General features: G+C 46.0%; 1 protein-coding gene across 3 annotated transcripts in view; it reads right to left on the reverse strand.

The window, feature by feature from the left end:
* Positions 1-12,776, reverse strand: part of SLC44A2 (solute carrier family 44 member 2) — a 156,599-nt gene that overhangs the window by 22,381 nt on the left and 121,442 nt on the right. For all 3 annotated transcript variants that reach the window (XM_040346430.1, XM_040346428.1, XM_040346429.1), the window contains exons 14-15: positions 9,637-9,721; positions 3,616-3,878 (exon numbers count right to left, since the gene is read on the reverse strand). In XM_040346430.1, coding sequence (XP_040202364.1) covers positions 3,616-3,878; positions 9,637-9,721 — 348 coding nt within the window. The remainder of the gene's footprint in view (positions 1-3,615; positions 3,879-9,636; positions 9,722-12,776) is intronic.

Raw genomic sequence — 12,776 nt, forward strand, 5'->3', positions numbered from 1 at the left:
GTTTGGAGGGCACAGTACATTTAAGCAGGGCGCATTACGATATCAGTTCCCTTCATATGCAGGAGCAATGCAAGGAAGCAAGTGTCAGTTCTCTTGTTCCCTGCTGGTTCTTCCTCTCCTGTCCATCCAACATTAGGTCAAATTCAAAGAACTGGGAAGAACTGGAGGGGAGGAGAGGCTGGCAGGGAACAGCTTGCCATAACCAGCACCATTAGGCCCCTTTCAGACGGACGGCAGTTTTGCCGCAATTAAAAGCATGTACATTTTCAGTGAAATTCAAGGCTCTTCGATTACGTGCGGTTACATGCGGTCGCGTTTAGCTGCGGTAGTAATTTCCATAGCAACCCTTTTTATTTTTTTGATTATGATGTGCTCACGCCTCTATCCACAGTTGACACAAAAGACTGCGATTACCTGGGGTTAAGTGCATTTAGCTGCGCTAAATCGCACCTGGACACATTCAATTCTATCATTTCTATTCGTACCAAACCGCATGCAACGAAATCGCAGCTAAACGTTGTGTGTGAATGGGGCCATAGGAAAGCATTGTGTGCTTTTAGCTGTGGTAGAAAACGAGAAAATCCGCAGCTAAAAGCACCATTCTATCCGTCCGTGTGAAAGGCCCCTTACAGACGCTTCCCTGCGTAGCTCTGCATGTGTAGGCAATGGGGATGTGATCTACCCATCAGCTGCCTGCGATTGATGGGTAGATCATGGCTGAAACCCTGGATTAGATAAAACAGTTCTTTCATATAATGCAGTTCTGCATTTTTTAATTCAACATGACTTTTAATATGTGCATTACTAGATTTACTGACACTTTGCGGTTTCAAAACTTGCAGTAGTAAAAACTCCACCAAACACCAAGCCAATAGGAAGCAGCAACTACAACAGGATTATTGTACTGCCTGTTAAACCATTATTTTTTGGGGGATCTTTACCCTTTGGGTTATGTTGCCACCCACAGGAGGATTAAACACAGGCAAAAAAAAGGGGGGGAGGAGTAGGCTGGCCCAGAAAACAGAAGGAACAGTGGGAAACCAGATCCTTGATCATGTCTAGACATATGTGATAGAAAGAGGACTTGTCCGAAGGAGAAACTAGGTGGAAAACCCGAGGCTCCTACCTAATGAAATAGGCTCATCATTTCTCACGATAGACCTTGCAGTAAATCCTAAACTTTTTCACAGCATTGTAGGAATCACAAATTTAGAGATTCCCCCATCTCGTAGTACCCGGTCTTTACCAGCCATGCCGTTACAGCCAGTGACCATGCAGTAGATCTTGAGGCTTGGACTTTTGAGTCCGTAGATCATGATGAACAGGCAGTGCTCAGGGAGTGACTGCCACAAGTCTTATCAGGTAAGTGTAGCACCTTCGCCTGAGCCAGAAGGTTCACATTCGGTGTCCCCCCTACCTCTGAAATAGGTACGTTAACACCTTCAGGTGAAGGAACGACTCTCCTGGGTCTATGTGCTGCTGGCTAAGGTAGTCTTCCCGCCAACTGTCCATGCCTGACACAGCTGACAAGGCTGGGACTTGGAAGTGCCACCAAGAACAGAAGGTTTGTTTCCATGATAAAACATCTGGTTTCTCCCAAATGATTGAGGTACACCACTGCCTCTGCATTGACCGACAATCTGGATTTGATGACCTTCCAGCAGGATGGCGCCATGCTGCACAGACAGCCAAATTGACCAAAGCGCCATAATCTTGATCAGAGGACAAGACCTCTCTGCTTACCAAGTCCATTGCACCAACAGGCTCTGGACCTGGAATGGTCTTCAAGCTTAGTTTTTACCAGAACAGTGTCTGGAAAAGCTCCCTCCACAGAACCCAGTGGACAAAAGGTTTCTTCCAGGCTATCCCCGCAATATCCAGTCCAGCCAGGTCTAGACATGGTACTCCAAAAGTCCATCTGAGGACAACTGTGTGGGATAGCTGTAAACCAAAAAAACTGCAGCAGCGCCAGTCTTTATTTTGAAAAAAAATAAAAATGTGCTAGCTAAAGTTAGGATAGTCTAACACAGCAGAGCTGAAGAAAAATAAAAAAATAAAATAAAAAACCTTCTATTCTCATAGGACACTAGGAAAAAACTTAGACCTGCTGGTAGTGTGAGTGGCTTTTCCTTCTTGCATGACAGTATCTAATCCTCCTGTAGGTGTCAGTATAACACAAACATTAAAGCCTTCCCTGTGTCCCTCAATTTACTGAAAGACAGAATTGAAAGGAGTTGTAAGGGCATTTTTTTTTTTTTTATCCTAATGCATTCTATGCTTTAGGATAAAAAGCCTTTGGTGTACAGAAGCCCCCCCTTACACTTACCTGAGGTCCCTCTCTGTCCAGCAATGTTTCAGCCATCCGAGATTCTTCTTCCTGATTGGCCGAGACACAGCAGCGGTGCCATTGGCTCCCGCTGCTGTCAGATAGCCATTTAGGGAAGAGGGGGCTGGGCTGGGTTGGGGCTCCGTGTCTGAATGGACACAGCTTGGTTTCCCTCATAGCAAGCAGCTATGAGGAACAGGAGGGAGGGGCCAGGATCACAGAAGAGGGATCCGAGAAGAGGAGGATCCAGGCTGCTCTGTGCAAATCCACTGCACAGAGCAGGTATGTATAACATGTTATTTTTATAGGAGAAAAAAAAACAAAAAACAAGCCTTTACAATCACTTTAAGGCCCCTTTCACACTGGGGTGTTTTTTCAAGCGTTATTTGAGCGAAGCCTCATCTGCAATCCCAATGTGCTGGTAAAGCACCGCTAATGCCCCATTCACACCAAGGCAGACAAATTCGCAGCGTTTTGTCGCCGCAAATCACGGTACAAATAGCGGCGTTTTGTACCGCGATTTGCGGCGACAAAACGCCGGTATTGTCCGCCTAGATGTGCCCCAGATTGACCCCCTCTATGGAGATGCTTCCCATCTCCTAGCCGAACGGCGTGGAGATGTGAACCATCTCCATAGAGGGACATGTGTTCTCATCCCTCTGGCGGCAGCGGCGTAGCACTACAGGCGTAAAAACGCCTAGATGTGAATGGGGGCTAAGACCCTAAAATTTTAGGGCGTTTTTGTAGTGCCTCAGTGTGAAAGGGTAAGGCGTTTTTACAGCGCTTTCAATTTATTTCAATGTAGAGGGGCGTTTTTGGAGCGTTTTTTTCAGCGCCCAAAAGCTGCTCCAAAGATGCTTTTTGCAGGACTTTTCTCAACGCCCCGCCAGTGCAACGCCTCAGTGTGAAAGGGTAAGGCGTTTTTACAGCGCTTTCAATTCATATCAATGGAGAGGGGCGTTTTTGGAGCGTTTTTTTTAGAGCCCAAAAGCTGCTCCAAAGATGCTGCTTGCAGGACTCAGTGTGAAAGGGTCCATTGAGATGCATGGAGAGCGTTTGAATAGCGTTATTTTTAACGCTAAAACGCTGTAAAAACGCCCCAGTGTGAAAGGGGCCTAAAGTACAGTTGGCACAAAATAACCAAAATCTAGTTTTATATCAAAGCTGAACTCGGCAATTATTTGGACAAAGTGGGGAATTTAGAACTTCTTTTGTTTGATTGTTGTCTGTGCCCCTGTTAGGGGGATATCTAGATATTCGATTTAGCAGTTCTCTGATCATCACCTCACCTGAGAGCTCTGCCCAAGGAAGAGAAAATAGGAAATGCTGGCATGTCATCTGGCTTTTTGAAGGCCCAGTAGTAGGAAGCGAATGCCCCAGCTAGAGTCACTTGACCTAGAGCGATGACAAAGTTGGCCAACCAGAGAAACATAAAGGCGTTGTAAATCTGGAAAACGATCAGGTACTTGTGGTAATAGGTTTCTCCTCCATAGAAGGCAAACTGGCATCTAGCATTTGGGCACAAGCGGGTAACATTGGTGGAGTTGAAGGTCTAGGAAAAAAAGAGAAAATAGTATCAGTTCCACTTATTGAGTTAAAACATCCACCAAAATACCATTGTGGGTACAAAGCAGCACTATTTTGTATTAACCACTTAAGGACCTTGGGTGTTTTTCAGATTTGGTGTTTGCAAGACTAAAACAGTTTTTTCTGCTAGAAAATTACTTAAAACCCCCAAACATTATATATTTTTTTCTAACACCCTAGAGAATAAAATAGCGGTCATTGCAATACTTTTTGTCACACCGTATTTGCGCAGCGGTCTTACAAGCGCACTTTTTTTGGAAAAAATTCACTTTTTTGAATTAAAAAATAAGACAATAATAAATTTGGCCCAATTTTTTTATATATTGTGAAAGATAATGTTACGCAGAGTAAAATGATACCCAACATGTCACGCTTAAAAATTGCGCCCGCTCGTGGCATGGCGTCAAACTTTTACCCTTAAAAATCTCGATCGGCGACGTTTAAAAAATTCTAAAGGTTGCATTTTTTGAGTTACAGAGGTCTAGAATTATTGCTCTCGCTCTAACGATCGTGGCGATACCTCACTTGTGTGGTTTGAACACCGTTTTCATATGCAGGCGCTACTCACGTATGCGTTCGCTTCTGCGCGCGAGCTTGTCGGGACAGGGCGCTTTAAAAAAATGTTTTTTTTGTTTTCTTATTTATTTTTATTTATTTTATTACTTTTTACACTGAAAAAAATAAAATAAAACAATTTGATCACTTTTATTCCTATTATAAGGAATGTAAACATCCCTTGTAATAGAAAAAAGCATGACAGGTCCTCTTAAATATGAGATCTGGGGTCAAAAAGACCTCACATCTCCTATTTAGACTAAAATGCAAGAAAAAAAAAAAATTGAAACTGTAATTTTTTCAAATGACAAAAAAAAATGTTTTTCTTTAAGACGCTGGGCGGGACTGACGTTTTGACGTCACTTCCGCCCAGCAGAGCTATGGGGACAGGTGAAGGACTTTTTTCCCTCACTCGCATCCCCAGTCAGCTGCCGAACAGGCCCGATCGCCTCCGCCGCTACCGACGGCAACGGTAAGCGACGGAGGGCGCGGGAGAGCGGCGGGCCCCCTCTCCCGCCACCGATAACGGCGATCTCGCGGCGAATCCTGGGGAGCCATTGTGTCCCAGGGGAGAACGGGGGGTGGGTAGGGTTGTCCATGCTGGGAGCACACAGTGATTATTGCCAGTGGCTAATCGCATGCCAAAAACACAACATGCTGGTTGTACAAAAGTCGATTGATGGATCCACTTGGGTATGATCAGCCTGCCCATAGATGGATTGAATTTCGGCCAGTCCCTGCTGAACTGGCCGAAATGCAAACCATCAAAGACCAGCTTAAAGTGGATGTAAACCCGATTCATGAAATTTGAGCTGGGCACATATCTGCAGTGTTTTCTTATCTCTCGCCAAAGCCAAGAATCCCGTGGCTTTCTCCGTCTCCGTTCTTCTGTTATCAGCCTGATAACTTCTGACAAGTTCCCCAACACATATGATAAAAACAGCCTGAAATTTGTGTCAGGGCGGGTGCTATAAATAGATTAGCAGGCAGCTGGTCAATTCACAGCACAGCTCTGCAAGTCTATGTGGAGAGGGGGTGTGTGTGTGCGCCTTTCCTCCAATCCTCTGTCTCACAGTGTATGGAAAGACTCCCCTCCCCCTGCTGGAACAGGAAGAGAAAATTCTAACAGGACGTGTACTTTCTAAACAGTTTATAAAGCTAAAGACAGCAGATATAAATGTAAAACTTATTTAGGGAGATTTGTTTCATCTCTGTATCATCTGAGGCCGTTTACTTCACTGGCTATATGTGAGGGTTTACATTCACTTTAAGACAGCAATTAAAAGTCACCCTGGTGAGCATTAGTTTGTCATTATACCCACAAGCAAAAAAAATAAAAATGGAGGATTAGCAGCTATGCGCCCCCCGCCAGGACTTGCACTTGCCTCCTAACTTACGGCGGCGTAGCGTAAATGGGGCTGGCGTAAGCGCGCGTAATTCAAAAGATGATGAGGGGGTGTGTTTTATTTAAATTAAGGTTGACCCCGTGTATTTTAAGTTTTTTACGAACGGCGCATGCACCGTTCGTGAAAGAATCCCAGTGCGCATGCTCGAAATTCCGCCGCAAATCGTCATTGCTTTCGACGTGAACGTAAATTACGTCCAGCCCTATTCGCGAACGACTTACGCAAACGACGTAAAAAATTAAAATTTCGAAGCGGGAACGACGTCCATACTCAACATTGGCTGCGCCACCTAATAGCAGGAGCAACCTTACGTCGAAAAAGCCTAACGTAAACGACGTAAATAAATTGCGCCGGGGGTACGTACGTTTGTAAATCGGCGTATCTAGGTCATTTTCAGATTCTACGCCGAAAACAACGGAAGCGCCCCTAGCGGCCAGCGTAGAATTGCACAAAATTTTACGCCGCCGTATTCAAGTTACGTCGGTGGAGGAAGCCTATTTTTTGAGCGTAACTGCCTTTGAGAATCGGCGTAACGATACGCCGGCGCAGATTTCAAATTACGGCGGCGTATCTGGAGATACGCCGCCGTAACAGCTACCTGAATCTAGCCCAAGGTTTATAGGCTTAGAATAGATCCTATTTTATAATTGGAATGTTATAAATCCCTTCCCTTTTCTTGAGAGTTCCACTTATTTGTGTCATGTTCTTAAAAGGGCAAAGGTTCAAATGTCAGAACGTTAATAATGATTTATTTATTTTTATAGGAAATTCTTTATCTTATGACTTAAAGGATATTTATTACTAGAGTCAAAAAAAGGAAGAGGAAGTACAAAGCAGCAGAATGTCGCTCCCACGTCTCCATCCGAGGCTTCCAGACAGATAATCTTGTGGCTAAAATAGATGATGCTCAGACCTCAACTGACATCTGAACATCAGATCTTCCCCATCCACTGGATCAACATTTACATTTAATCCAATGGCTTTCAATAAACCTGCTTCTATACAAGAGAAAAACAGAAGAACCCTTATCAAGCATTACAAGATACACATCTATTGTACAAATGAAGTTGAACTGTTAAAAGTAAATCTGTCCCTTTGCTGTGGTTTAGCTTTGCTTTGCTGAAAGATGGAATTGATAATTATTCCCCAGTCTCGTTTTAGATTACCACTTCATGCTTACGCTATAGCCCAAAGACCGCTACAGCGCGGCTTTAATGTTCTTGGAAGGGGTCCATCGGATACAGCTGATCACAGATTGTGGTAAAGGGCCAATCACAGTGGCCCTTTACCATGTGAACAGCTGTGTCCAATCCCAGCTGATCAAAAGTAAGCAAAAACTTACCGGTTATCAGCATTTCTTTCCTCGTGTGCTGTCACAGCAGAAGGAGAGGAGGGCCGGTAACCGGCAAGTATGACAGGGGGCCTGTACACAGATAGATAATCAGGGCACTGATCATCAGTGTTCTGATTATCAATGCAGCCCCATCAGTGAGAAAAATTAGTTATTTGCAAAATTTTATAACAGAGAAAAAAAAAAAATTTCAAGCATTTATAGTCTTTTTTTTCATTTGTTTAGCAAAAAATAATAACCCAGTGTCGATTAACCACTTAAGGACCCATTCACTCCGATATACGTCGGCAGAATGGCACGGCTGGGCACATCCACGTACATGGCTCTTAAAGCCCAGCTGTGCGGGCGCGTGCACGCAACCCGGTCCGAAGCTCCGTGGCCGCGGGACTCGCGGACCCGATCGCCGCTGGAGTCCCGCGATCAGTCCCCGGAGCTGAAGAAAAGGGAGAGCTGTGTGTAAACCACAATCGATGACGTCACACCTACAGCCACACCCCCTACAGTTAGAAACACAAACGAGGTCATACATAACCCCATCAGTGCCCCCTGTGGTTAACTCCCAAACTGCAACTGTCATTTTCACAGTAAACAATGCATTTTAAATGCATTTTTTTGCTGTGAAAATGACAATGGTCCCAAAAATGTGTCAAAATTTTCCCTAAGTCTCCACCACAATGTCGCAGTGATGAAAAAAAATCACTGATCGCCGCCATTAGTAGTAAAACATTTTTGTTTTATAAAAATGCAATAAAACTATCCCCTTTTTTGTAAAAGCTATACATTTTGCGCAAACCAATAGATAAACGCTTATTGCGATATTTTTTTTTTTACCAAAAATAGGTAGAAGAAAACGTATCGGCCTAAAATGAGGAAAAAAAAATGTTTTATATATTTTTGGGGGATATTGATGATAGAAAAAAGTAAAAAATATTGATTTTTTTTCAAAATTGTCCCTCTATTTTTGTTTATAGTGCAACAAAAAAAACGCAGAGGTGATCAAATACCACCAAAATAAAGCTCTATTTGTGGGAAAAAAAGGACGCTAATTTTGTTTGGGAGCCACGTCGCACAACCACGCAATTGTCAGTTAAAGCGACGCAGTGCCGAATCGCAAAAACTGGCCGGGTCCTTTAGCTGCCTAAAGGTCCGGGTCTTAAGTGGTTAAATGCCAAAATAAAACTTGATCTCAAAAGAAAGGATAAAACATTTTTTGTACAGTGTTGCATGACTGCGCAATTGTCATTCAAATTCTGACAGCGCTGAAAGCTGAAAATTGGCCTGGGAAGGAAGGGGGTGAAAGTGGCGTGTGCTGAAGTGGAAGCGGAGGTCCACCCGATTTTTTTTTATTTTAAAAGCCAGCAGCTACAAATACTGCAGCTGCTGACTTTTAAAAAAATGGACACTTACCTGTCCAGAGCGCCCGCGATGTCAGCAGACGAGGCTGAGCAAACGCTCGGTCCTCGGCAGCTTTCGCCGCCATCCTCGGTGAGGGAATCAGGAAGTGAAGCCTTGCGGCTTCACTGCCCGATTCCCTACTGCGCATGAGGATCGCGGCGCGCCGTTACTGGTCCCCGCTCTCTCCTGGGAACATCGTTTCCCAGAAGACAGCGGGGAGGGGGTGACGTAAAGGGGCTAGACTCCCACGGTACTCAGAACCCGGAAGTGGTGCAAATACCTGTCTTAGACAGGTATCTGCACCCCCCTCCCCCCTGAAATGTGCCAAATGTGACACCGAAGGGGGGGGGGGATCCAAAAAGCGGAGGTTCACTTTTTGTGTGAACCTCCGCCTTAATGATCCTGGATCACCTCTGGCAAACAAGCACTGCAAAAATCTATGTTCATGTTCTTACCTAGAGAGCAGAGGTGGCGCTTCTAGTGACATCCTTAGCGGTGACCTCTTAGGAAATGCAACAGAGATCAATTGGGAAGGGATCATTGTAGCCGACTTCCCACCTCACAGAGCTTGGCCAGAAGAGATGGTTGATCATGGTTGGGGATATCTACAGACATTTGGATGTTCTTTGATCCAGCAATAGACCACAAGATCAGGGGACATATTTGCAGATTACAAGCAACTTTAGTTGTATCAACCTGCATCTGTACTGGTAGAATTAGGTAAGCTTTTATTTTTTTCAATGAATGGTAATTTAGTAAGAATCTTCGTAAGATATCACACTCTGGCAACTGTTTAAGTGCAGGAATCAACGTTCAATTTATAATTGCCCATTTTGAAATTTCACCACCAATCCAACTGTTCCATCAGAGAGAAGGAGCCAAGTTCTCTCAAGAGTATTGCCAGGAACTCGCCCCCCAGCCCAAGTCATTCAGATGGCATTGTCCAGCACCAGCTCTCTCTCCGGCATAGATGTAGCAGGCATTGGCTTTTACGGATTGCTGGGGGGTGGACTTACCTCTGGGTCACATCTTTTGCTAGAATAATCACACACAGTTTCATTAAAAATCTTGTATACGGCCTCATTAGATGTGGAGAGGAAGCTGTGTGAGCGAGTCAAGGATGAAAATAATTTGAGATTGTGTTTTTCTGCTAAAAGTCACAATTTAGTTCCATACGGTGCAATGTGAAGTGGTGTCATCAGCTTAAAAGTACGACTATTACTTTCTAGATAAAAAAAACAACAACTTTCAAGACAGATTATATAATTAAAATGTGAGCACCTAGAGGTTACATACCTTGTAGCAGCTTCATGACTATCCTGGAAGACCTTAAAGATTTTTGTCTTTTCATCTTAATGCATACTTAATGAAGATCCCCAACCTTCCTCCCACCGTGACCCAGTCACTGTTATTTTTTTTTGGGCTGTTCAAAAGGGCGAAAAATCCCCCCGGCCTTTTCCCTTCTGTTCCTACACCTGCTTTTGGTGATCGGTTTTAGGGGCTTCCGACTTCCTTTGAGGTCGAAACTTCCTCTTAGACTGTTCCCCACATTTCTTTTTAATGGGAAACGCCTTCTTTTTGTCCGATCCAAGACAGACTCCAAAACCAGGTCCAAACAGCAAATCCCCAGTGAGGAATTCCACAGAGCTTTACCTTGGACGCACTGTCCCCCTGCCATGTTTTAAGCCACAAGGCTCTCCTTGCTGAATTGGTCAGGGCTGCGGATCTTGCGGACAAGCGCACAGATTCTGCTGAAGCGTCCGCAAGGTAAGCCACCCCTTTGAGCAGCATGGAAAAAGGAGAGAATAGTCTCCTTCGCTGTTCCTGCTTCAATATGTGTCTTTGAGTAAGGCTCCATTCACATCTAGGCGGACGAAATCGCAGCGTTTTGTCGCCGCAAATCGCGGTACAAATAGCGGCGTTTTGTACCGCGATTTGCGGCGACAAAACGCCGGTATTGTCCGCCCAGATGTGCCCCAGAATGACCCCCTCTATGAGAGATTCTTCCCATCTCCTAGCCGAAACGCCGAAAGACGCCTGAAAAAAAGGTTCGGGACCTTTTTTCAGGCGATAGGCGTCAGGCGTTCGGCGTGGAGATGTGAACCATCTCCATAGAGGGACATGTATTTCCAGCCCTCTGGCGGCAGCGGCGTAGCGGTACAGGCGTAAAAACGCCTAGATGTGAATGCGGTCTAAGCCAGTACTCCATATTGCGGGCCACCACAGTGGCTGCCATAGCAGGTTTAAGGTTCCCCTATGACGAGTCCCAGGATTTCTTCAGGAGTGAATCCATCCTTTTATCCATGGGGGTCAGAAAGCACCCCCAAGGTTTCCTTTCAGGATCTTGCCATTCTTTCTTGATGGCATCGACCAAAACATCATGGACCGGGAACACCCTCTTTTGTTCCCCCAAGCCCCTGTACATCTGATCGTGCAGTGACAACGCCTTCTTTTCTTCCTGAACTCCTAAAGTGGTGTGGATAGCTCCCAAGAGATCATCCACCTCCTCAAGGGAAAGTTTGTGCTGCAAGGTTTTTGTGGACTCCCCGTCCACCCCCTCTGTATCCGATTCTCCCTTAGAATCTGAAACGACGATGTCTGCTTCTTCCTCAATTTCCTCTCTGGAACCTTCCGGCTTCTCACCACTACTAGGGAGAACCGCCGTTAGGTTGGGAGTAACACCTTGCTGTGCTGGTGGAGGGTTGCTCTGGGGCTGGGGCAACTGGAAACTAGAAAACAGTGCCTGAAAGGATTGAAAAGTGCACGAAAGCTCTTTAACAGCCGCCCCGCCAGATCCACACCCTGCTCTGCTGTCTGCTCTCTTACTAGCCCCTCAATACACTCCCTACAGAGTGCCTTGGCCCAGGAATCCCCCATTGTGGTTCTGCATACGGGACACTTCTTAGACCCATGGGGCGATTTACTCTTAGCTTTCTGAAACAAAGAGAGAGAGGCAGCGGCATAATCTAGGGCCCACCAGCGCTATTACCAAGGATCAGCAGGAGTGCCACCCCCCAGGACCAACTACCACCAGGGTCCCAGACTCACTCCTCTCTACACTGACCACCAGGAAGGGAACAACACATGTGGAGCTAACGGGGAACAGGTAAGGGAACACCACCTCAGGGTTCCACTTACCCTAGAGTGGCTGGTGCCGTTATCCCCAGGAGCTGCCTTTGAAGCCTCTGCCTCCGACATTTCCCGTTGAGGACGAGTGGTCACTGGCCTCCACGTGCTGACCGTACCAGCTATAGGAAAGTCCGCACCAGCCGAACGCCTGGTCCGTTTTCTAGGCCACGTCCGGAACCGGAAGACACGGCCCCGAGTGAAGAGCCCGCCCCCAACCGGACTTGACATCGCCCGTCATCCACGCTGGCTGCTAATGCAGGGGGGACCTGGAACACTTCCCACAGCGCCCCCCTGGGTGGAAGAAACACATACCTCCTAGCTTTCTTCTTTCCCCAAGAGACGCTGGGATGCGCAGCATGCGACCGCACAGGTAAACTGGCTCCCTAGCCGACCCAGCCACAATCTAAACAAAGGAGGGAGAGAGATCCCCCAGAGCTCCTCCTGGCCTCCCTCTCAGAAAAGCACTGCCTCAGCCTCCCCAGCTCCATAGCGGTGTCTCCCCACCGGAAGAAACACTATAACTGAGGGGCTGGTGGGAGGATGAGGCTTAAATCTTGTAATGGAAGGTGGTGTTTCCTGAGAGGGGAGCCGGGATCTCTCTATGGTGGCTGTCCTGAAAGACGGACTAGGGAAATCCTCACTCACGGTACATTTGCTGAGTGCAGCTAGGGCTTGCATGCCTTGTGGAAACTACTCGTCACTCCTCCCGTTTCTCCATGGCTGTCTAAAATTAATGACATTGAACACATGGATTGCCTTACAGCTTTTTTCTACCATAGGGAGGAAAGGGTGCGTCACATGTGGTATTAATGGTCAATCTTTTTCTATTCTACTGCTTATCAGGATCTGCAGGACCAACAAGGGTCCTGCCTAGAGCTCTTTGGCATGGCCGACAACTATCAAGCCAACTATTCCTTGCTGGTTTGGGCTACCTCTTTTTTTTCTCATCACCTTTGTTTTCCTTCTCACGATTCTATGAAAATCTTAGTGGGGGTTCAGGTGTCTGGCAGACAGCTAGCTTGGGAGT

The sequence above is a fragment of the Rana temporaria genome, chromosome 3 (genome assembly GCF_905171775.1).
Source record: "Rana temporaria chromosome 3, aRanTem1.1, whole genome shotgun sequence".
NCBI lineage: Eukaryota > Metazoa > Chordata > Amphibia > Anura > Ranidae > Rana > Rana temporaria.